At 60.3% G+C, this 22970-nt stretch overlaps 1 protein-coding gene across 1 annotated transcript; it reads right to left on the reverse strand.

Annotated features, from left to right (window-relative positions):
- Nucleotides 1–2791: 2791 nt before the first annotated feature.
- NR5A1 (nuclear receptor subfamily 5 group A member 1) lies at nucleotides 2792–22745 on the reverse strand. Its single transcript, XM_036114595.2, has 6 exons — nucleotides 22644–22745; nucleotides 22357–22498; nucleotides 19738–20363; nucleotides 12549–12668; nucleotides 10698–10845; nucleotides 2792–3039 (listed from the first exon to the last, which is right to left on the reverse strand). Exons 1-6 carry the CDS (start codon nucleotides 22743–22745, stop codon nucleotides 2792–2794), a joined length of 1386 nt encoding a protein of 461 aa, XP_035970488.1.
- Between the last annotated feature and the right edge of the window lie 225 nt (nucleotides 22746–22970).

A 22970-nucleotide genomic window follows, 5' to 3' on the forward strand; every position in this document is an offset into this window, starting at 1 on the left:
GTCCAGGAGTGGCCACCAAGGAGTCCTTTCCAGTCTCCCCTCCTCCTACTCCATACCCTTCCTCCCACCACCCCCTCTCTTACTCTCCAGCCCAAATAACCTCGCTTAGGTCCCCAGCCACCTGCCCACACTGCCCCCAACTCTTGTCTTAGCTGGCAAACCCCTGGACATCCTTTAAAACCCAGCTTGGATGACACCTCTGCCGAGAAGACTTCCTGTCGCCCCAGGGGCAGAATCAATCCCTTCCTCCTCTTCGCTGGCTCTTATGTGATGGATCACACAGGATTACGAAATGACTGAGAGGCCTCCTGCGAGTCTGGAAGCTCCCCAGAGGCAGGAACCCGAGCATCTGCTTCACTTCTGAAGGTGCCAGGCGGGAAAAGGACACTTCTTCTTTGCATAAAAGCCACTGCCAAGCTGTGTGCCTGGCGGGGGGGCATCTTTTTTCTGTCGTGCACAGAGGCATGAAGTGGTCCGAGAGTGGCCCCAGGGGTGAACTAGTCAGGTCGGTCGGGATGATGGAGGTTGGTGTGATGGCTCTGCCCCTTCTTGATGTGGGACCTTGGACAGGCCACTTCACCCCTCCGGACCTCAGTTTCCTCATTTGTAATCTGGAGCTGCCACCTACCGAAGTGGCTTTGAGGAGCAGATGGGACAACAAAACAGGACAAAGCCAGTGAAGCCCTGGAGAACATCTAGAGCAGAGGCAGCTCGCCTCAGAAAGCAGCCGCGCTCACTGCTGCCTCCCAGCGGGGGAGGCAAGAGATTCAGGGAGAGGGGCCAGGCCCGGGGCCACCAGATGGACCGAGAGGAAAGGCCGGTGCTCCCAAGTCAGGAGGACCCGGGTTTGAATCTGCCCCTGCAGATCACTGACTGAGGGGCACCTGCCAAGTGCTTCTCCTGGATCCTAAGCCCTGCCTGACTGGGCTACCGTAGGGACAGGGACATAAGGGACCGCACACAGTAGGTGCTCATGAAATCATTGCTCCCTTCTGCCCAAGATGGCGGTTGAGATGCACGGCCAGGGTGGAACTCCGGCTGAGGCCCAGGAAGACACAAGCATCTCCCAGGCCTCCTGGGTATGGCAAGGTCCCAGGGATGATGTGGGGCCCACAGGCTCCCCAACCGTGCCTGGTGTACCCCCACTCTGGTCCCAGGTTTTGAACCAAAGCTTATCTGACTGTCACGTCCATCCCTATCAGAGCATCGCCCAGCCCTAGACCACCCAAACCCACCTTGGAGGTTCTGCTTTGGCCCCAGAATGTAAATAGGCAAAGGTAGCTGGAAACTAATTGCAAAATTTATTCCAGGGCTGCAAGGGCTGGGGAGATTCTTAAGGGCACTTCTCATTTTGGGGCTGTGGGTCTCTGGCCTTGGCAGGGGCACACATTTCAGTGGGCAGGGGTGGGCACTGAGACAGGGCGGTGGAAGGCAAGGGAGAATGGACGCCCAGTCACCTCCAACTGGGCAGGCTCAGCACAAGCTGCAATGGCAACGTGAAAGCAGGAAAGACAGTGGATGCCCAGCCCGGGGACAGAGGACAGCCAAGGCCTCCCCCTAGCTCCTGGCCCTGGAGAGTGTCCTTCAGGACACAGGGCAGGAGGAGGCCAGGGAGCTAAGACCCAGCTTCAAGGGTTTGCAGCAAGGGACCCAGTGGGATGGGGCCAATGAGGAAGGGGCTTATCAGCAATGTCCCCCATCTGGAGACCCATACACCCTCCTCAAGTTCACCCATGTTCCTACACACAGAGACTCCGAGCCCCGACAGGACACCCTGCTGTTCATCGAAAGAGGGGCAAGCAACAACTCCTCTCTGGATTGAAACAACGGTCCCACACCACCCATGGGGTACTTGGCATGCGGGTGTTTGGAGGGAAACCATGGGCTGTACTTGGGGCTAATCCCCAAGTCCCAGCCTCAATCCTCAAATCCATCCCCTGCCCCGCCACATACACACCTTTCAAAGATATCTAGAGTACTAGATTAAAAAACAAATCAAACCCACAAACCCACAAACCTCTTGACTACAGCCTTTGCAGATACATACCAGCCTGGGCTGGCCAACTGTGGGTGGGGCTAGAACGTTCTAGCTCCCTGGTGGCAGAGGGATAGAAACTTCTCCTCCGATGGGAGAGGGATAGAGAGAGCGGATTGTAGTGAAATTCTTTTCAGATAGCATGTCAGAGTTCTCCCCTGCACAAGTCAGATGGGGTGTAAGGGCTAGGGAGGAGGGCTTGGTCCTAACCCGCCCCCTAGTGTCCTCTAGGCCCCACGGTGCCTGACCAACTTTGCAAACTCAGTGACTCCTAGTTCACAAAACAGAGGGCTTCCCTCCTGGTCTCTGGGAGGGGGTTCTGGAGACCCTCTCTTCTCCCCCAGTTGATGCCCCCTCAACGTCTCTCTGCTTCTGTTCCCCGGAGAGGGGAAAGGGACGACTTCTGACCCAAGGGACGTGGAGGCCCACCAGGGAATCCCGAACCTGCTCCCTGGACCTGTGCTTCCAGACTCCAGGACAGACAGCTGGGAGCAAGGGGAGGGGGAGGGGTGCTTAGCAGCCGCCTTCTTGGGGCCCTCTGAGTGGCAGGCAGGTGCCCGTGGGGCCACCCTACCTCAGCCAGGCCCCATCCCCCCTCACCCAGCTTCCCAAACACGGGGCTTCAGAGAGCGCAGGGGCAGAGGGCCTTACAGGGTGGGGCTCCTGGGTCGCAGAATAAACTCAACCATCTGGAGGGCCGTGGGGGTGGCTGCGACCCCCAGCCTGGCCCCAGGCCCGGCCCCACCCAGCCCAGGCTCAAGTCTGCTTGGCTTGCAGCATCTCGATGAGCAGGTTGTTGCGGGGCATCTCGTTGCCCAGGTGCTTGTGGTACAGGTACTCCCTGGCCTGCACGCTCAGTGCGCGCACCTCCACCAAGCATAGCAGCAGCTGCTGGAACTTGTCCCCGCAGTGCGGGTAGTGACACAGGGTGTAATCGAGCAAGGCGGCATTGGCCTTCTCCTGAGCGTCCTTCACCAGGCTGTGGTTATTCATGAACTTCACATCTGCAAAGGGAGGAGCTCTGTCACCACCAGCGGCCCATCACATCGGCCGCGGTCACCCGCAACACCAACACCAACGTCCCCCAGAAGCACCAAAGACGGGGCGCTCCCACCGTCAAGGACATGGCCGGGCCTCCCGTCGCCACCGGAACCACCATCACCGGGGCTGAGGAGCACGGCCACCAGCAGCAGTCACCGATATTGACCGCCCCGTGTCCCCCCCACATGTGGCCACCGCCGCCACCATCCACCCAACTGTCAGCGGCGGTCACCAACGCCGACCTCTCTGCAGGTATCCCAAACACGGCCGCCGCCACCATCACCCACCCAAGCACGATTACCTGTCACCATCATTATTGCCACTGCCACTATCCCACTGGTCACGAGGAACACCTCCATCACCTCCAAAACCACCCCAACCTCAGCAGCTATCTCCCTGGGCATGTGATTCAACTTCTCAATTTCCTGCGAAACAGTGACAGGAGTACCTACTTCACAAGATTGTCGGGAGAATTCAGGGACTTGGTCGGTGGAAAGTGCGTGGAGAACAGTGTCTGGCACATAAGAAGGCCAGTATGTCACCATTATTACCCCTACTCTCACCCCACCGTGATCAACACCATCCCCAGCCCCAGGGTCAAAACCTTCCTGGGGACACCTGGGTGGCTCAGTCAGTTAAGCATCCAACTCTTGAGCTCCGTTCAGGTCTTGATCTCAGGGTCATGAGTTCAAGCCCCACGTTGGGCTCCACGCTGGGCGTGGAACCTACTTAAAACAAACAAACAAACAAACAAAAACCATCCTGTTGCCATCATCCCCACAGTGGTCACCATGAGCAGCATCAGCTGCAGGCACGCTGTGATTGCAAAGGTCCCATCTCCCAGCTGCCAGGCTCATGCACTGGTGGCCCTATTCTAGAGAGCGACAGGCACTCCTTTGGTCTACCCTGTGACCGATCAAGAGCCTCTAGTACCGCAAGGAGATTCCCTCGTGGGGCCGTGGGGGACGAGGACGCTCACTAAGCAGCATCTAGGGAGGTGCTCCCAAGGGGGTCCCGCGAGGTAGACACACGCAGTGGAGCAGACATACCACAGAGCAAACAGACAGATCTTTAAAAGCATAGAGCTCAGTGGAAAAAAACAGAAAAGGAAGATCCAGAATGAGATCCACAAGGCAAAGTCGTCTACATAAACTAAAAATGCTTGGACAGAAGCATGCGCATTATGTAAGAACAGGGACAAACAGGGAATCCAAGTTAAACGTCAAGGCGTGGCTGCCTGTGGGAGGGACGACGGCAGTCAGCTCTGCATGGACCGGTGATCACTTGTGCCGGGGACAGAGGAGTGTGACCAGTGCTTCCTGCACGCCCAGTGGAGGTCCCGTGAAGACATGAAAAATAAAATGTCTTTGGAATGAGGCCGATTGGGGTTCAAATCCTAGGCCCACCAGTTAGGAGCTGCGGCTTTGTGCCCTGGCCCCTCCTGGCCTGCGAGGCCTTCTTCCTCTGTGAATGGCGCATGCTCACCTTGCAGGGCTAAGAGCTTGGGGGCCAGGTGTCTGGACCCCAGGGGCACCCAGAGAGGGTCAATTTGTCACTCAGGTCCTCATCACTGCTTGGCAGGTGTCTCTCAGCTCCTGGGCAGCACCCCCAGCTGGTGCCCTGCCTGGCAGTTGAGGTTCAGCAGGAATCTACGGAACCGGTCCCCCACCCCCAAATCCAGCCCAGCCTGGCCTGCGATATAGCATCCAGTGGTTCAGGGAGTGGTCATCCGTCCACTTCCCCTCTGTGGCTGCGGGGGAGTCTGGAGCCCAGCATGTGCAGCCCTTGGCCCTTCTAATCCCTCTTAACACCCACTGCGCCAGGAGGGCTTGATGCTCCTGGCAACCCTGATCCCCAGCCGCCCCCGGTGCGCCTGCTGAGGCCTGTGTTGTCCAAAGTTGGATTTAGGGAAACCTGAGCTGGGCCCAAGGCGTATGGCAGGATCTGGCCCCAGTCCTCCACCCCCACCCCTGGCCCCCTCACCCCCCTTCAGTAAGTGAGCCAGGGTCATTTTCTTCCTTGCCTCCCCCAGGATCACCATGAGCCCTTAAGGCACCTTTGTGCCAATTACGAAAAAGTTCCCCCTTGTACACAGAGACAGTATGGCAAGGGGCATACAAGCTGGAAGTCAGCCCCTATTCATCATCTGCCTAGGTGCCCTTGTGCAGTGAACAACCTGTTCAACTGTGCATTGCAGCCCTGCTCCTTAGCCTGGACTACTCCAGACACACTCAAAGGTCACAGGAAGCCCCCACCCTCTCCGAAGCTGGCCTCCTAGGCACAAGAGGTGACTACTGACCCCATCCCTGTCCCAACCTCTTTTCATCCTATAGGGTCCTGTCTACCTTCACCTCCCACCCCCACCTCTCCCCACTGCCCCCTGCCCTCTACCTCCAGCCCAGGCTGGGCAATTCTCCTGACATTGCCTTCTGGCAATGCACTGTAGGAGGCTGGGGGTCCAGAGAAGAGTAGGGACCAGCTCAAGGCCACACAGCAGTAAGAGGGCCCAGAGGAAACAGCTGGGAGTGGAGGAGGATGGGCTAGGATGCTGCAGTAGAGGCAGGAGTGGGAGGGGGCTGGGAGGACCAGAGCCTTGGCTTTACCAGGATTTACTGTTCTCCAGAGCACCGCAGCGCCGTACCAGGGACAATGGGGTGGAGTGCAGGGGGTGGGTACGGAACAAGGACAGCGCTCAGGGACAGCCCCCACTCTTAGCAGCTCTCTGGATCTCTCAGCTCTCTGCAGACTGGAGACCCCCGCCGCCCCCATGCGGTGGGCTACAGGGCTGGGGGGAGGAAGCAGTCACCAGTTAAGCCCTGATGACTATAGTGTAGGCGCACCCAGTTTCCCAGGTACCCGCCGGGCATCGTGCATGGCTCAGTTAATCCCCACAGACACCCAGGCAGGCGGGAAAGGGCATCCCCCAGGCGCAGGGACAGTGGGGTGTGCCTGGGACACCCAGCAGGTGCCAGAGTCTGGATGCAAATCCAGGTCTCCTGGCTCCAAAGCCCGGTGGGTAAGCACAGGCGGGGTCAGGCTTGGACGTCAATTCCTGAGAGACAGGACATGAAAACTTTGTTTCGTCCAATCCAGGAGTCCTGTCCAAGGGCCCCCACCCCTGGGATCCTAGGTTTCCGGGGCCACTCTGGACTCCAGACTCCTCTTCCTCCTCACCCTGGAGGAGACCACTGTCAAGTCATGGCCCCTCTCCCACCTCCCTGCACACACCCCCCCCAAAGGGACTGTCGTGAAGCTTGTGGGGGATAACGGGTGTGACAGAGCATGAACACCATGCTTTTCTTCCGTTGGACACGGGAGCAGGGGACACACAGACCTGGAGGTGCCCCCTTAATATGTCGGGGGTTCAAATCCCAGCTCCACCACCAACTGGGTGACCTTGGGCAAGGCCCTTCCCCTGAGCTGTTTCCCGTCATCTGCAAAATGGGGGCAGACGAATCTCCACCTCACAGGGTGCCCAAGAACCGGACCTGATCTGTGTTGCCGAGCTCTGGGCCCCTGGACACCGCAGGCTGGAGATGGGCATGGGGGAGAAAAGCCCGGCGTGTCCCCCCAGCCTGCTCAGCTCCAGCAATCCTGGAGGTGGGAGGCGGGAGGGGGCTGGGAGATGGCACCCCCACCTCGGAGAGCAGCCTGCTAGCGCTGCGGAGCTGGGGGCCCCCAGGTTCTCAGAAAAGCCCCCTTTTCACGGTTTAATTGAATATTTGAATAATCCTTTCATTCCAGCGAGGCATAAAGAATGTTGTCCCAATAGCGGTGACTCAGGCAGGCGCCCCCGCGCACAATGGCCCCTCGAGTGGGGCTGCTATTCAGGCCGCCTTTTGTTGGCGCGGAGCAGTGGGTAAATTGCAAACGCTTAAGGGAATGCTGCGGCGGCCGCCTCAATGGGAGTCAGGAAATCGAATGTTAGGTCAATCCATTAAGCTTCGATTAAGTCCTCTCCGGAACAATGCCAGCCGGGCCCATCTTCATAAACACTGCGATTGCCAGGAGAGAGGCACTAATTTTAATTAAACCTCCTTACCTGCCTCCACGCCTGCAGGGAGACGGCTATTTAGACACCAAATGGCACCCTTCTGCGGAGGCAGGCGGGCAGGAGGCGCTGAGGGGGCTGCAGGCGATGGGGTGGGGGGAGTGGGGAGACAGTCATCACAGGGCATGAGGCTGCCCAGCCCAAGGAGGTGATGCCCAGCGTGCCAGCTGGAGGTCCAAGGGCAAGTGGCCGTCCCTCTCTGGGCTCCAGATCCCTTGGGGACCTATTCTTGGGGCCTGGCGGCAGGGAACATGGGAGAGCCCTATCACCCTTCCAGACTCTGGGCAGATCTTCCCCCTCATCTTGCCCAAACTTGCCCACTTCACTCCAGCCCCGGGGCTAGCCTCTTGCAGGGCTATGGGCTGCCACCTGCCATCCTTCTCCCATGCTGCAGCTAGAAGGACCTTGCTAAAATGCAAATGTGATCATGTTACTCCAGCTGAAAAGCCTTCCCAAGGGAAGGGTCAAGGTCCTTGGCCTGGCATTCGAGGCCTTCCTCAGCTCAGCCCCTCCCTGACCCACAACCACAGCAGACTTCCAGGATTCCCCATCCCTTTGCACAGCCCTTTGCTGCCGCTTGCTTTGTTTCACCTAGAACACTCCTACTCATACTGCAAGGCCCAGCTCAGAGGCCCCTCCTCCAAGAAGCCTTCCTTGATATCTTAGGTGTGGGTGGTTTCTTCTCTTTGGTCCAACCCTGATCACACTGGCCTGCTCAGGCTCCTCCTGGAACCTGGAACCTGTCACCCAACAGCCCCTGTACCTCACCTGGCCTCCTGTCTTACTGTTCTCCCAGGAGCCCAGGCAGGCGCCGGCATAGGGGCCTCCTCCTCCTCCCCTCCCAGACTCGGCCTCACTAGAGCTAGTTTCTAACCTGCTGGGCTGGACGTCCCCCCACCCAACTCGGCCAGACCCGCCTCCCTGCGATAAGGCACGTGCCAGACACAGAAGCCATTAAGACAGAGACTGACTTGATCATTCATTCACTTCATTCATTCATTTGCTCATTTGCTCACTGGTGGTAATGATGGAGAGAAACAACACCGATGCACATTCCAAGGGGCCAGACCGTGCACTGAGCACTTTGGGGGAATTCCCTCATGAAATCCTCATAGCGAATTAAAGATTATTATGATGGTCATCTTACAAATGGGAAAATAGAGGCTCAGAGAGGGGAGTGACTTGCTCAAGGGCACACAGCCAGAGAGAGAGTCCGCATTTAGAATGCAGGCGGTCCGTCCCTAGGCGCCATTCCTAACCACTGTCCCTCCCTGCCTCACACGTGTGAACACACACGCATATATATGCACGCTCTCTCTCTCCTGCATCCGGCCCCTCCAGCCTATGCCAGCCAAGCACTGGAGAGAGTCCCTGTCTCTCAGGCCCCAGCTACCCACTCTGGCAAACAGGAGGAAGACTAGCAAGAAGGAGGGGCCGGCACTGAGGCTTCGGAGCATGGCCACTCACCCGGAGCGGGGGAAGAGGGCTGGGCTCGGCTCTGCTATCCTTACGCCCCATACAAGGAGAAGTCCTGGATTTATCGCCTGCTGGAGGCCAGAGCTGTACTGGGCCTGGCAGTCCCCAGAGCCCAGGGCTTTGTTGGAAGAGGGGCAGGGGCTACAGGGTTGTGCCTCGGGCCCTGGGAGGGTCTAGAAAGCCAAAACATGGCACCTGCTCTACGGGGAGGCCTGGCCAAGAAGGCTGGTGGCTGGCAGCCCACCTTCCACCCACCCCTCCTCTGGGCCTCCCTGGAGACCTCTTGATGGGGGTCATGTCAAGAAACCACCCTGACCATCACGGGCCCCACACTCCAATTCTATGTGCGCTCCAAATCCTTCATGTCTCCAAATCTCGCATCACTCCCCAATTACATACAGATTGTTTCTACAACGTGACATGTAAAAAGCCTGTGAAAGTTCATAGTCTGCACATGTGTGAAAACAAAGGCACAAATGCAAAGGCACGACCATGCACATAACTCCTGGAGTCTCCACACCCCCAAACCACACACCACCATGGCTTTGGCCTGAGCCAGTTCCCAGAGCCTGACAGCTCACAGACACAAGGTTGGGAGGCGGGTACCACTGGAGGGAAGAAGGAGGGAGCTTCCCCCAGCTGAAGCCAGCCCGGCCTGGGCCCCTGAGGTCCCTCCACGGGCTCCAGGCCACATCTCCTAACTGGCTGCCCAAGATTCTGTCTCGACGACGCACCAGGGTTGTCCCCTACCAAGCCTCGTAGCCTTGCATAGAAGCCCTCCAGCTACCAGCCTGCTGTGCGGGAGTCAGGAGACTGGCCCAGGCACCCAGTCACATGGCCATAGCCTGAGGCCTGGGCTTCCCATGGTCAACTCTTCATTAATTACCCCCCATCCCGCCCAGCTCTTCCCACTCTCAGGCAGGCGCTCCCTTGCCAGACTGGGGCTATGAGGTCATCTACCACAAAGACGACATCCGAATCCTGCTCCCTCTCCAAGTGATGAGGCATTCATGCCCTTCTGTTCTGACCTGCCATCCCATCTACATCTCTGCCAAAAGATTTATCCTTCCAGCAAACTCCTACTCATCTTCCAAGGCCCTGCTCAGATGTCCCTCTTCCAGGAAGCCTTCTAGGCAAAGCTCTTGTTCCCCACTCCAGGTCCCCCATCTCTGTCCCCGCCCTGGCAGCACTAGGTGGAGGCCTATACCGGACTGGGAGCCACCTGGCAGCAAGGACACGTTCATGTTCACAGCATTGCTGGACCCGGGGAAGGCACAGATGGCTCGCTAGGTGAGGGAGGACAGGAGGCCAGCCTGAGGAGAGCCCCGAGGAGGGTGGAGGCTGGAGCGGGACGGGCTGGGTGCGTCAGGAGGGCAATGAGAGGGAGACCCCTGACTCGGGGAGTGGGGCTGGTGGACTGGGCTCACCCTCTGCCACTTCCCTGCTTTACTTTCCTCCTTGGCCCTGCTCACATTCTTCCAGGCTGTACATTTTACTAATCATTTCACTCATTTCTATAGCTTACTAATCATATTACGCTTATTGTCTCTCCCTGGAGAGAAGGATGGCTCCATGACAATACGGACCGGGGATCTTTTTTGTTCACCTGTGTCCGCAGTGCCTTGCAGAGTGCAGATGCCGAGCAGATGTTTGCAGAACGAGTACACGAGTGAATGAATGAGTGGGGAGCCCAGAGTCAGAATTTGGGCCCCCCTAGAGCAGGGAACCGGGAAAACAGGGACCCCAGGATGGGAGCCAGGGAACAGAAGCTCCCGAAATCACACAGGCGTTTTTCCGGAGGTGACCTGGGCACTTTTCTGGGGCTTCCAGCCGGGAATTTACCGAATTCTCGGGAGTCCTTCGTCCCACAGAGGGCAAATCTTAGACACTGTCTTGGTCCTCTGTACTTCCCAACAGAGAAACTGAGGCCCAGAGAGGAAACACCCGCCATTTTCAGAGCCAGGCCTGTCCCCTCCTACCCTCACTCACCGCAGGCCCAGTCCCTGCCCAGCGGAGCCCCCGGGGCAGCGCCCCACCGCGCCGGCCCACCACGTCCCCCCCCTCGCCGCCCCAGGCCGGGCAGGGCGCACTCACCGAGGCTGAAGAGGATGAGGAATTTGAGGCAGACGAACTCCTGGCGGTCCAGCTGCAGGGCCAGCAGCTGCAGCACCAGCTCCTGCGCCCGCAGGACCAGGCCGTGCAGCAGGGAGCCCGCCTGGGCGGCCACCGTGCTCAGCTCCACCTGCGCGGGCGGGCGGCAGCGTCAGCGGCGCGGGGCCGAGGGCGCCGGGGGGGGGGGGGGGGGGGGGGGGGGCTCTGATTAGGGACCGGGGGCGGGAGGAGGCTGGGGGGGGATGGGGGGGGCAGCATCTCCGAGCGCCACAGCGAGCGCCCCGCCTCCCCAGGGTGCCTCGCGCTGCGGCCCCCGAGCGGGCCCTGGGCAGCTGGGTGCAGAGGGACAGCTGAAGGGTCCTTCTCACGCAAACGGCTGCTGCCAGGCGCCCTGGCATCCGCTGCGAACGCCACGTCGTGCTGGGTGTGGGGCGGGGTCGGAGCTGGTCTGCCCGCATCCACGTGCACACGGCCACGGGACTGCCCAGGGCCCCACACGCCCACCCGTGGACACCCAGGCTGGGGATGTGACCACACCTCAGCTCCCGGTCTCACACACCCATGGACACGCTCACAGGGCGGTCCACGCATTTCATGAAGTGAACACACACACACATACACACACACACACACACACAGGCCCGTGTATGGTCACCTCACAAGGTAACGCGACAGACACGCACCCATGTGTGAGTTCCCACACGTGGTGACAGGCAGATCTCAACAACCACATGCTTAAGTGTGGCGAGATATGGCCTCAGAGACTTCGGCCGCATGTTGACATAGGCCAACACGAACACGCTCATACCTCGGACTCTCCTATCTGCATTCACAGGTGGCCTCCAAGTCACACCCTTGGGACCAGCACTCCCGGGCCCTGGATGCCCTGAGACACCCAGGGTGAGAACGGAGCACAAGGACCAAGGGCCTGGGTTGGAGATAGGGGATGCGGAGCAGGGCCTCAGCCTCCAACCCCCACCCCCAGAGCACCTGTCAACCACTCTTCCTCCTGTCTCCCCCTCAGGACCGATGCTCCCCCCACCAGCCTAGACCCTGGCATCAGCCTCTCTTCTTGCTCTCCCTCCTTCCCTCCGTTTCTCCCACACCTCCTCCCTCAGTTGGGGGTCCTCCTCCTTCAACTGCCCCCTCCCAGGGCCCCAGCATTCCACAATGGCCTCGACTTCCTCACCCCCCACCCCACCCCCTCTGTGTGTTTCCTCAAATACAACCTGGATGAGCCCTTCCTCACTTAAAACTCTCCTGTGGCTCCCTGCTTGATTTCAGGAGTTCCCAGCTCCTATCCTAGGGCTTCTAATTCCCTGCTCTGGGGCGGGGCGGGGGGCCCAAATTCCTTCGCCCATTCCTTCATCCACTCAGGATTTAGGGTCTGTCCCCAGCCTTACCTCTCACCCCACAGGGCTCTTGGCCCCCCAAACCCACACACCGGCAGCCTCTGGTAACTCAGCAGTTCTAAACATCCTCCTGTGCGCCTTCATCCATGCTGTCCCCTCTGCTGTGATGGGGGTGGGAATGCCCCCCACCACCTTTTATGACCTGACCGACCCCTATTTGTTCTTTCAAGACCCAGGGCCACCACCACCTCCTCCAAGAGGTTCCCCGACTCTCTCCACATCCCTGAGCTGCTTCCTAGGGGCTGGCACTTGTCAAGGCCAGGGCCAGGGCTGGTCAGAGGGAGGTCGGGCATGAACTTGGGGAAGGGCTGACACTGGGGTGCCCAGGGCCAGCCCTGGAGAGGCCTAGGACCTCTTCTGGGCTCAGAATTTTGGAAGCACCCTTTAGGGCATGGCACAGGGCACAGTAGGGTCTGGTCACCTCCTGCCCGGTGACCAGCAGGATGCTGCCCTCCTTGCCGTGTTGGATCTGGCGGTAGACGTGGTCAAATACTAGCAGCTCACTCCAGCAGTTCTGCAGTAGTGTCATCTGGTCGGCCACCTGGAGGGAAGAGGCACGTGTGGGGCTAGGGTCCAGCCAGCTGCAGCCAGGGACCTTCCTCTCACCCCTCCCCCTCCCAGCTCACGATTCCAAGGCTCGCTTGGATATGTGACCTGGGCAAGCCGCTTCCCCTCTCCGTGCCCTTTGTGCCTATCTGCAGGGATCGAGCAAAAAATAAAAATAAAAAAAAAAGGTCCAGTGGAGGTGCTCAGAACTCAGACAGGCCTGGCTTTAGGCCCCGGCTCTGTTCCTACAAGGTGTATGACCTTAAGCAAGTTCTATAGCCCTCTGAGCCTCGATTCTCTCATCTGTGAAGTGGGCAAAGTGGGGCACCCAGTGCAAGGACAGGGACTGCCCCTGTGGGGGGTGTCCTTCCGCCCCGGAGGGTCACAACATTCTAGTACAGCTAGAGTGGACGCTCGTGACCATGGCGAGTGGGACTCGGGACTGTGGGATGCCAGAGCCAGAAGGGCCCTCAGAGATCCTCTGGCCAAAACCTCTATTGTTTAGATGAAAATCTCCTGCCCAGAGAAGGCGAGGGACTCTCCTGGGATCACAAAGAGGTAGAGCCAGGCCAGAGCCACGGTTGGCCTTCTCAGTCCACAACCCTCTACAGTGTCCTGGGTGTTCGGAACTGCCCGGGGCACTGCAGGTCAGCCTAGGGAGACACGATATGGACACCAGTCCCTCCCAGCACCTGCGGCTCATTCGCCGGCCGCCATCTGCCCAGCAGGTACTTCCTGGGCACCTTCCTGGGCCTGCCCCGTGATGAGTGCAAACTATGACAGCTACTAGGCGCTGTGCTGCAGTTCCATGACCCCAGAAGGCTGGGACAGTTGCTATCCCCAGTCTATGAAGAGAAGACACCCCCAGCAGTCAAGTAACTTGCCCGAGGTCACACTGCTCCATCTGGTTCCAGATCCGTGCTCTAAACTGCCAGGGATGGAAGAGGACCCAGCGCGGTCACCCAGGCATGCTCGTTACCTCCCCCGTGAAGCTCTCCCCAATCCCTCCTCCTTCCACGGCGCCCTCACCATCCTCTGGCTGTGGCACCTGCCACATCTGATGGCGCCAATTCATGCCTCTGCCTCCCCCAGTACCTCTGGGGTCTGGGAAGGCAGGGCTGGTGTCCAGCCCATCGCTGGGCTCCCGGAGGAGGGGTCGGTGAGCAACTGATGAACAGATATGTGCTCCCAAGACAGGCACAGGGAGCACAGAGGAGCACAGAGGAACTACCCCCAACCCAGGGGCCAGAGAGATCCAGGCAGCCCCTGGCCTGAGGGAAACTGGCAACGCCCAATGACTAGCTCTCTCTTCTTGGGGGTAGGAGCCCCCTCCTCCCCTCGCTTCCCCCCTCCCTTGGGGGCAGCCTGGGACCTGTCTCCCCCCTCCTCCCCTCACTTCCCACCTCCCCTGGGGGCAGCCTGGGACCTGTCTCCCCCCTCCTCCCCTCGCTTCCCCCCTCCCCTGGGGGCAGCCTGGGACCTGTCTCCCCCCTCCTCCCCTCGCTTCCCCCCTCCCCTGGGGGCAGCCTGGGACCTGTCTCCCCCCTCCTCCCCTCACTTCCCCCCTCCCCTGGGGACAGCCTGGGACCTGTCTCCCCCCTCCTCCCCTCGATTCCCCCCTCCCCTGGGGGCAGCCTAGGACCTGTCTCCCCCCTCCTCCCCTCACTTCCCCCCTCCCCTGGGGGCAGCCTGGGACCTGTCTCCGCCCCCCTCCCCTAGCTTCCTCCCTCCCCTGGGGGCAGCCTGGGACCTGTCTCCCCCCTCCTCCCCTCGCTTCCCCCCTCCCCTGGGGGCAGCCTGCGACCTGTCTCCCCCCTCCTCCCCTTGCTTCCCCCCTCCCCTGGGGGCAGCCTGGGGCCCATCCTCAGGCCCACGGAGGGCAGGGCGAGAACAAGCGTACCGAGAGCCAGTGAGCAGCCAAACACACAGTCAGGCTTCCTTCAGCCTCACCTGCCCACTCTTTCCCCGGCCCACGGTGGCTGAGAACAAGAGGGAGGGCCTGTCTCTGTCCTGCTCTGAGTCCCCAGCCCCCCATCTTCCCTTGCTCACCTCATGCCTTTCTCTCCTGGTAGAAAGTGCTTCCTAGAGCCCAGCTCCTGTCAGAGCAAGAAGCCCAGCTGGGGCCCTAGGCTCAGCCACAGCTAGCCCTGGATTGGAGGGGCCAGGAGAGATTAAGGCCCGGGCAAGGCTGAATCACAGAGACATCTCTCCTATCTCTCCTCAGGAAGTGGCCAATCCCTGAAGAACCACGGGCAGGAGGCCTCCCCACCAGTTTCCGAGGAGGGAGGCAAGGCTCCGTGAGCACCTGCGACCGGGCCCACTCACAGCACACCCGCCCCGGCCTCACCCTGTCCTATCAACATTCTGCCCATGTTACAGATAAGGAGACAGAGGCTTGCCTAAGGTAACCAGAAGCCCCTGATAGGGCCAGGCTGCTGGAGGTCCCCAGGAAGTCCCAAGGCCCGAGTAGAAGGTGCCTACCGAGAGTCGATGGCCTACCCTGGGCGACCCAGATGGAGGCAGGGCGGGAGGGAGGATGTGCGGGGCTGGGCTCTGTCCACCCCCCATCGGGGCCCTTGGGCCTGGCTTGAAGGAACAGGGGGGTGGGGAGGTGGAAGAGTGAGAGATAAGGGGGAGAATTAGGAGATAAGCAGGCTGAGCTTCGGGCAGAAAGCAAGAGGGGTCACAGTGACCCGGCTGGCCAAGCCCTGGGTGCAGCAGACTCTGTACCCAGACCTCAGACCCCAGGAGTGGGGGCAGCCCTGCCCACGGGGCTGATAGGGGCGGCAGGGCAGAGAGATGCAATATTGGCTAAGCCCTGGTGCCCTGTGCCCTCTGTTTGAGTCCCCACTCAGCCAAATATCCTCCTCCGCCCTGATTTTCTGTTCTGAGAAACTGGAAAAATAAATCCTCCCTCTTTTGGTTAGAGAAGACATATGAGCACAGGGGTGTCCGTTGTGAAAGGCTCTGTGGGCCCATGGTGGACTGTCCTGCAGATGCTGCCCCAGCTGAGGTTCCCATCTACCCCCAGCCGAACGGACTCTTCACTTGCTCTTCCTCTAGATGGACAGATGGACACATAAAGACACCAAACTCCAAAACACTGCCCACACAGATGAGAGCGCGTGCGCACACACACACACACACACACACACACACACCTCTTTTTATTTCAAAGAAAACCAGAAGGCCCTAGCTGCCAGCCCTCTCCACAGGAAAGCAGGTGGCTAAGAGGCTCACTTAACCAAAGAGGGTGGTTTTCACCCTCCTTAGCTTTCTCCTGAAGCAAAGGTTCCTCCTCTGCCCTCGGACCTCCCTGGCACCCGGGGAACAAGGACATGTGCCATCCTGGCCCTGGGGTCCCTTGCCGGCCTGGCCTGTCTGCCCAGCCACCAGCCGCCCACCCCTCCTGCCGGTCTGCCATCAATCTCCCCAGAGCCTTGACACTTTGCAGCCTGCCCTGGAGAAGGGGTATTTATGGGTGCTGGGCTGACCTCCCTCCCAGCAGGACCCCCCTCCGGAGCCCCCTGGGGTCTGATCCGTCTGGCAGCCGAAGGCCAGCGGGCTCTGTAATTCTCCGGGAGCTGACATGCCACGGGCCGGCCGCGGCGCTCTCCCGGCCGAGTGGTCGGCAGGCCATCGTTTGTCAGCCCGGGACTGACAGAGTTACTGCTGTTTAAATGAAACCATATATCTGAGCAGTTCAATCTGTTGCCAGTCGGGGGCCTCCGAGCTGGATGTTGAGGGTGAAGTGATGTCAAGATGGGTCATTAGGCACTCTTGGCCCTCACCTCCCCCTCCCTGATTCCTATCTGGCGTCCTCCCGGCCTGTCCTTCCTGGGAACTGTCCAGGGAGGCTGACTGCCTGGGCCGACACACTACCCTCCACCGAGCAGAGCCGGAGCGGGGACAGGGGTCTCTGCCACCACGCTGCTCCACAGTTGGTTTCTAAGCCCAGGGCAAGGTGGCCGCGCAGCTTCTCCCAGAGCCCTGGTGCCCAGAGGAGCATGCGGACGGCCTATGCATTCTCAGCCCTCCCGGCCTGGCCCGAGTACCTCCTGCAAGTAGAGATTACAGGGGACAGCAGCGGAGGGGACAGGAAGGAAAGGAGCTACCCTGCAGCCTCCCAAGCGCTCCTGTGTGCTGCGCCCTGTGCGGGACTCCCGGCCCCTCCAGGCTCACTAAACCCTCGCCCGAGGTGCGGGCACGCATTGTGGGCTGATGTCATGTCAACCCCCCGCATTTTATAGACGAGGAAACCGCGGCACAGAGGAGCAGTCCCTTGCCCACAGTCACTCCCGTGGTAGGTGGCAGAGCTGATGGAGCCGGAACTTGAACACACGCTTCTCCGACCCTGGCCTTTGTTATTAACTTCTCTGTCACTGTCAACTCCAACACACCGCGATTGGGTGAGATGAAAAACAGAGACAGAGGGACATCTAAGCCGGTAGAGAGAATGGAGGAGGAGAACCCCAAGAGGGCACCCAGGCTCACAGCATCTCTGGCAGCTCAGCAAAGACCCCAGGCCTGGCCCTCGGCGGTGAGATGTCATCAGCATCACAGGGGGCTGAGTGGCCTCTAGGGAAAGTTCAGGCTCTGTGGTAGGAGCCTTCCCTGCCCCAGGATGGGGTGGCCCCCCACCAGCCCTGGCTCCTGGTCCAAGCTCTGCTTCTGACCCTGCCAACCTCTCTGGGCACAGAAGACCACCTGAAACTCCCTGACACAAGACACCTTTTCACATTTCTAGGCCTTTCCCTATGCTGTCCCCCCTTCCTGGAATGTCCTTAACCTTCTCAGACTGCTTTCTGGAAAGGCAGAGATCAAAGAAACCCCTGATTTCCTTAAATAGAGCCATTTGCGCTGCTGCTGGGCCCCACTGGCCCCCTTCCATCGCTCCCAGAGCCCTGGGCGGCCTGCATTGGCCTCATCTGTGTGCTGTCTGTCTCCTCCAATAGCCTGGCTGCCTCCTGGGTCCAATTCATTCCAAGGTCCCCACTGCCCAGCCTAAGTGCCCCACTCTCAGAGCTAGAGAGCTCCCCACTCTGTCTCCCAAGATGTATTCTGCCTGGAGGCGGGGGGGAGGGGGTTGGTGAATGGTCACCCAGAAGGGAGAACAGAGTCACTCAGCACCATTCCCGTTTTTCTGCTTCCCCACCTCTGGCTTTGCAAACAGACACCAGCCAGGGCTTGCCGGACCAGTAGGAAAGAAGTTCCACATGGCTGATGAGGAGGCCCTCTAAGGGCTGGGCTGGTACTTATCTGCAAGGCTCCTTTACAGAGGATGGTGATCATGGTTCATATTCCTGGGCTCGAATCAGAGATTCTGGGAAGGGGAAGCAGGAAGGTTTGGACCACAGAGAAGCCAGAAGCAGGAAAAAACACTCAGCAAAGCTGGGACAAAAGCACTTCCCATCCTGCGTGAAAAACCCCAAGAGACTAGGAAGGCAGCCAGAGGAAGTGCCCTGCCCCTGGATCCAGGGTTCTGGAAAGCCAGGAATGCTCTGCTCCTCCTCCCCTCCACACTGGGAGCTCATGGGAAGTGTGGAGGGGAAGCTGGCAACCAACCCAAGGGTCCTGGGATCCTCATCCCCAACCAGGGCCTCCAGCCAGGAGTGAAAGGCAGATGGGATTGTTCAAGGCCCTGCCTCTCATCTCATCCATGAGGTTGGCCTAGAGAGGGGGCATGGGTGAGAAGTCCCACCCTGCGGCAGATACAGGGCACATCCCCAGAGCCCCCATCGTCGAAGCAGGAATCATCATCACCAACTCTTGACTCCCAGGGTAACCCAGGCCCCAGCCCCACGATGCCTCAAGGGCTCGCAGCGCCCACCTTCTGTCTTACCCCGCCCGTGCCCAGCCCAGGCAGGCAGTGCCCCCGGCCCATCCGGCCATATGCCCCTGGAGGAAGCCCAGGCGTCAGCGCTGACAATGCTGCCCAAGGCTGCAGTGGCCCCGGCAGGGAGGGCAGCAGGCCCTGCTGTTTACATCCAGCCCCGGAACAGCCAGGGAGGCCAGCCGGGGAAAGCCAAACAGCGACCAGCCTGGACTAAAGACGGGTCTGTGCCCAGGCCAACGAGGAGGGCTGGGCCAGGCCTGGGCTCAAGGGGCCTCAGAGGTTGGCAGAGCACCCCGTTCACAGGGAGCCAGGGCACCAGAGGGGCAGATCCCAGGCCTTGGGCCCTTCAAACCGCCAGGCAGGAGGGCTGGGAAGTTCTTCCCTATCTGGCCTCAGTTTCCCCTGTGGCTTTCTTGCTTACTTTAGCTGCAGGTACTTCAATCCAGGGGAAGGGAAGCCTTGCAAAAGAGGAAGACTGGCTCCTTTGGGAAGATCAGTGACAGGCCCCACAATCCCCCACCTAGTCCCCGCTGCACACACAGACACATGGACACACACACACACACGAGACCAACCATCATGCACAAGAGATGCAGGGACAGCAGGACCTTTCACCTTAGCTGGGAAGGAGGACGTCCACAAGCATTCCAAACACTGAGACACTAAGACCCCCACCTATGACATTTGAGGCTGGCAGGGATTGGTGGCCTCTCCAAATGGGAGGACAGGATCAGTTGTGTCCTCTTCTCAACACCGGGCTGGGGCAGCCAGAGACAGCCTCCAAAAGACTCAGCTAGTCCTCTGGGGGAGCTCAGGGTCTCAGAGGAAGAGAGATAAATGCCTACGGAGACCCTGACCAGATGAGAAAGGAGTAGAGACCTAGAGGGCTGGAGAAACAGAGACGCAGAGAGAGAGCACACCAGGGAGAGAGGGACAAGAGAAAGAGGCAGAGGCGGAGATAAAGAAGCACAGTCTGTGACAAATAGAGGCTCAAGAAACAGAGAAGAAAAGAGAGCAGGAGGGGTGAGGGAGAGGGAGCGAGGGGCAAGGAAGGCTGTGATGGCCCAGAAACACTCCTCAGTGTCCCCAGCAAGGCCTCCCTGTGCCCCGATGCTGCCTGCAGCCTGTGGGCAGGACAGCTCCATCCAAGGGGTAACTGGGACTGAGGCTTGGGAGCCAAGAGGACACCCCAGACCCAGCGGCCAGCCAGGCGGGAGGACGGACTCACCTCCAGCTCCTTGAAGACCATGCACCTGCGTGCCCAGTCCACGATGGAGATGAAGGTCTGGTCAGCCATCCTGCACAGGAGGCTGAAGGGCGCAGGCTGGTCAGGGCGGCCTTTGGCTGGCTCCTGCAGGCAGCCCACAATGCGTGCCCGCACCTGGTCCGCATCTGGCTCCAGCTGCAGCAGCTGCAGGATGAGCTCGGGCACACCAGGCCCTCCGGAGAAGGGCTCTGGGTAGCCATAGGGTGGCCCAGGCTGCGGGGGGCTAGCATAGGGCTCTGGGTACTCAGACTTGATGGCACGGCCAGAGAAGGTGGGATAGAGGTAGCCGGCCAGTGGCCCGTGGGTGCTGGGCACGGCCATGGGCAGTGCTGGAGCCCCAAAGTCGCCCAGTGGCCCAGCAGCTGGACCAGAGGCCAGGCCCTTGGGCTCAGGCACGTGCAGGCCAGGGGACAGCATGTAGTCCGGAGGCGGAGGGGGTGGGGGAGGCACCCCCATTGGGGGGCCTGTCTCCAGCTTAAAGCCATTGGCTCGAATCTGTGCCTTCTTCTGCTGCTTCAGGGCACGGTCTCGTTTGTACATGGGCCCAAACTTGTTCCGGCCACCCCGCATTCGGTCAGCACGCACAGCTGCGGGCAGAAGCAGAGGGTCAGTCCCAGCCCCCCCAAGCCACCTGCCATAAAGCCACACTCACAGATCTTTCCCAAACTGTGTCACTTCCCCCACTCAGTACCTTTTTATGGCTCCCACTGCCCACAGATGAAGTCAGTCTCCTTAGCCTGGCATTCAAGGCCCTGTTTACCTCCTAGATCACCCTTTACAAGAGCCCATGTTCTTTCCACGCCACCTTATCTCCCTGCTCCTCCGCTTGGCACGTCTCCTTCTTCCTCCACCCCGCCTTTGATATTCTTTCTGCCTCAAACCCTTTCCTTTTCTCATGCCTGCCAAACACCCAGCCCTAGGGTCACCACCTCCAGAAGTGTTCCTGGATTCATCTAGGCAGAATGCACTGTCCTTGCCCCAGATGTCCTGCCTCTTGTCCACTCTCATCCTGCTGAGTGGTATCATGCCATGTGACCCAGGCTGAGAGTTTCTGGGGACTCAGCAACGGGTTCAGGTGCCTAGTACAAGGCCGAGCAGGGAGATGGTGGCAGGAAGCAGGCCCTCGTCACAGCCTTGCTCACAGCATCCAGCCCAGTCCCCGGTGTCCAGATGCTTCTTGACTCACTGCCCGACTCTGTCGAACCCCTACTGCAAAATGACTCGGGCTTTCCCCAGTGCCTTCAAATATGAAGCGGAGTTTAGGGCTGGCCCGGGTTCCGAGCTGGGAGAAGGGACCTCCCTGGCCGACCAGATGTCCCTCCGCCTGGCCAAGAATGTGTCACCAGCCAGACCCAACAGGTGCATCTCTGCAGCTGCAGTGTGGCCCCAGCCCCTGCTCAGACAGGACCCCACCCTGAGCTCTAGGAGAAGGGAGAGAGCAGGAGGGAGAGGGTGGTGCCCAGGAGGGGAGGCATCCTGGAGGTCCGTTCAGCCGGTCTTCCTGCTGTAGGCGTGGAGAGCCCAGCTCTGCTCCCTCCGCTCCATCACTTGTGACAACTAGCTCCCCTGGCCGGGAAGGACCTGGAGCTGGGGAGATGGGGACATTCCCCTCTCATCTAGGAGTCCTTCCTCTAGGTGGCAGGACTTGGGGTCAGCGGCTCCCAGAGCCACTAGGGGCCTTCTGCACTGTTTAAAACTTTAGCCAACAGCTGCGTGCTCGGCGCACAGCCCGGCTGGGGCCAGCAGGGTGGAAGCCTACGACTGTCCACCCTCAGAAAGTTTGAGGTTTTCCTCCCCTCTGGGCTGAGAGGTGGGAGGACGGGGGTGGGAAGGCGGGGATGGGCCTGGGTCCTCTGGGACCAATTGTCCCCCCTTCCCTCGCCCTCTCAGGGCCCTCCCAAGAACATGGTGGAAGGACTTTCACCCACCAAGCGAACGACCTGAGCGAACTTTTGGATGGCCAAACAGATGGGTGGGCTGGATGAATGACGGCTGTGATGATGGACAGATAATAACATAAACAATGATAATAATGGCAGTTCCTATGTGCTAGGGTTTCACACAATTCCCTCACACTGACTCAAGGAGGAAGACACTACTGTTAGGTCCACTCTTCAGATGGGGAATCCGCCGCTCAGGAGGTTAAGGAAATGGCCCAGGGTCAATCAGCCTGTGCCTGGTGGCACTGGGACTTGAACTCTGTCTCGAAAAGGTATTAAACGCCCTGGCCCCTGCGGATGTTGGGCGTCAGCGGGGGTGTTGTAGGTCTCCTTGCAGAGGGAGGAGGTCTGCCCGGTGCAGCACACCCTCTCGGAGGCTGGAGAGAGGGTCATCTCCCTGGTGTTCACTTTCGGACCCAAGCCCGCTGAGCCTGCCCGCATCCCCTCACCAGGCGGAGCCACTCCTCACCCCTCACCCCGCAGAGATCCGGCCCTCCCGTCACGTGAGGGGCCAACAGGCGGCTCCAGAAACTTGAGGAAGGCCGCGGGAGCCCTCCTCTCACCCCTTCCACCCCCCCCCGCACCCCCGAGCCCCGCTGTCAGGGGTCAGCGGTGGGAGGCCGCCGCGCCGCGCGCCCACCTTCCAGGCGCATCCCCACCGTCAGGCACTTCTGGAAGCGGCAGAAGGGACAGCGCTTGCGCTGCGTCTTGTCGATCTTGCAGCTCTGGCTCTCGGTGCACGTGTAGTGCTTGTTGTTCTGCACCGTGCGCTTGAAGAAGCCCTAGGGGAGAGCGGAGTCAGCGCGGGAGGCGGCCAGGCCCCGCGTCCCTGTCCCCGGGCCCGACAGGGCTTGTCCCCGCGCCGCGGCCGCTCGCCCGCCCTCCGAGAGCCTAGCCCGGCCGGCCCGCCGCCCGCCGCGCGCTCACCTTGCAGCTCTCGCATGTGAGCAGCCCGTAGTGGTAGCCGGACACCTTGTCCCCGCACACGGGGCACAGCTCATCCAGGTCCTCGTCGTACGAATAGTCCATGCCCGCGGCGTCCACCTGCGGACGGAGGAGAGGGTCACGCGGGCGGGACGCGACCGGCAGCGCGGCAGACCCGGGGGCCCGCGGGGTCGGCGCCCCCACGGCGCTGCCCGCCCCCCCGTTACCGCGCCCTGGGCGAGGCCGCCCGTTGCAGGTCACCCATTCGAGCGCCCTGAGCAGCCCGCACTGGGATGCGGCCCGCGCGGCCCGCGCCTCGGCCTTTACCGC

The sequence above is a fragment of the Halichoerus grypus genome, chromosome 14, assembly GCF_964656455.1.
Source record: "Halichoerus grypus chromosome 14, mHalGry1.hap1.1, whole genome shotgun sequence".
NCBI classification, from domain to species: Eukaryota; Metazoa; Chordata; class Mammalia; order Carnivora; family Phocidae; genus Halichoerus; species Halichoerus grypus.

Excerpts from the sequence above, each read along its gene's own strand:
- NR5A1 (XM_036114595.2), bottom strand. The coding sequence starts at position 22,745 with ATGGACTATTCGTACGACGAGGACCTGGATGAGCTGTGCCCCGTGTGC. Across the intron at positions 12,669-19,737 it reads TGGTCTTCAAGGAGCTGGAG|GTGGCCGACCAGATGACACT; the intron begins GTGAGTCCGTCC and ends TCTTCCCTCCAG. Across the intron at positions 3,040-10,697 it reads CCTCATCCTCTTCAGCCTCG|ATGTGAAGTTCATGAATAAC; the intron begins GTGAGTGCGCCC and ends CTCCCTTTGCAG.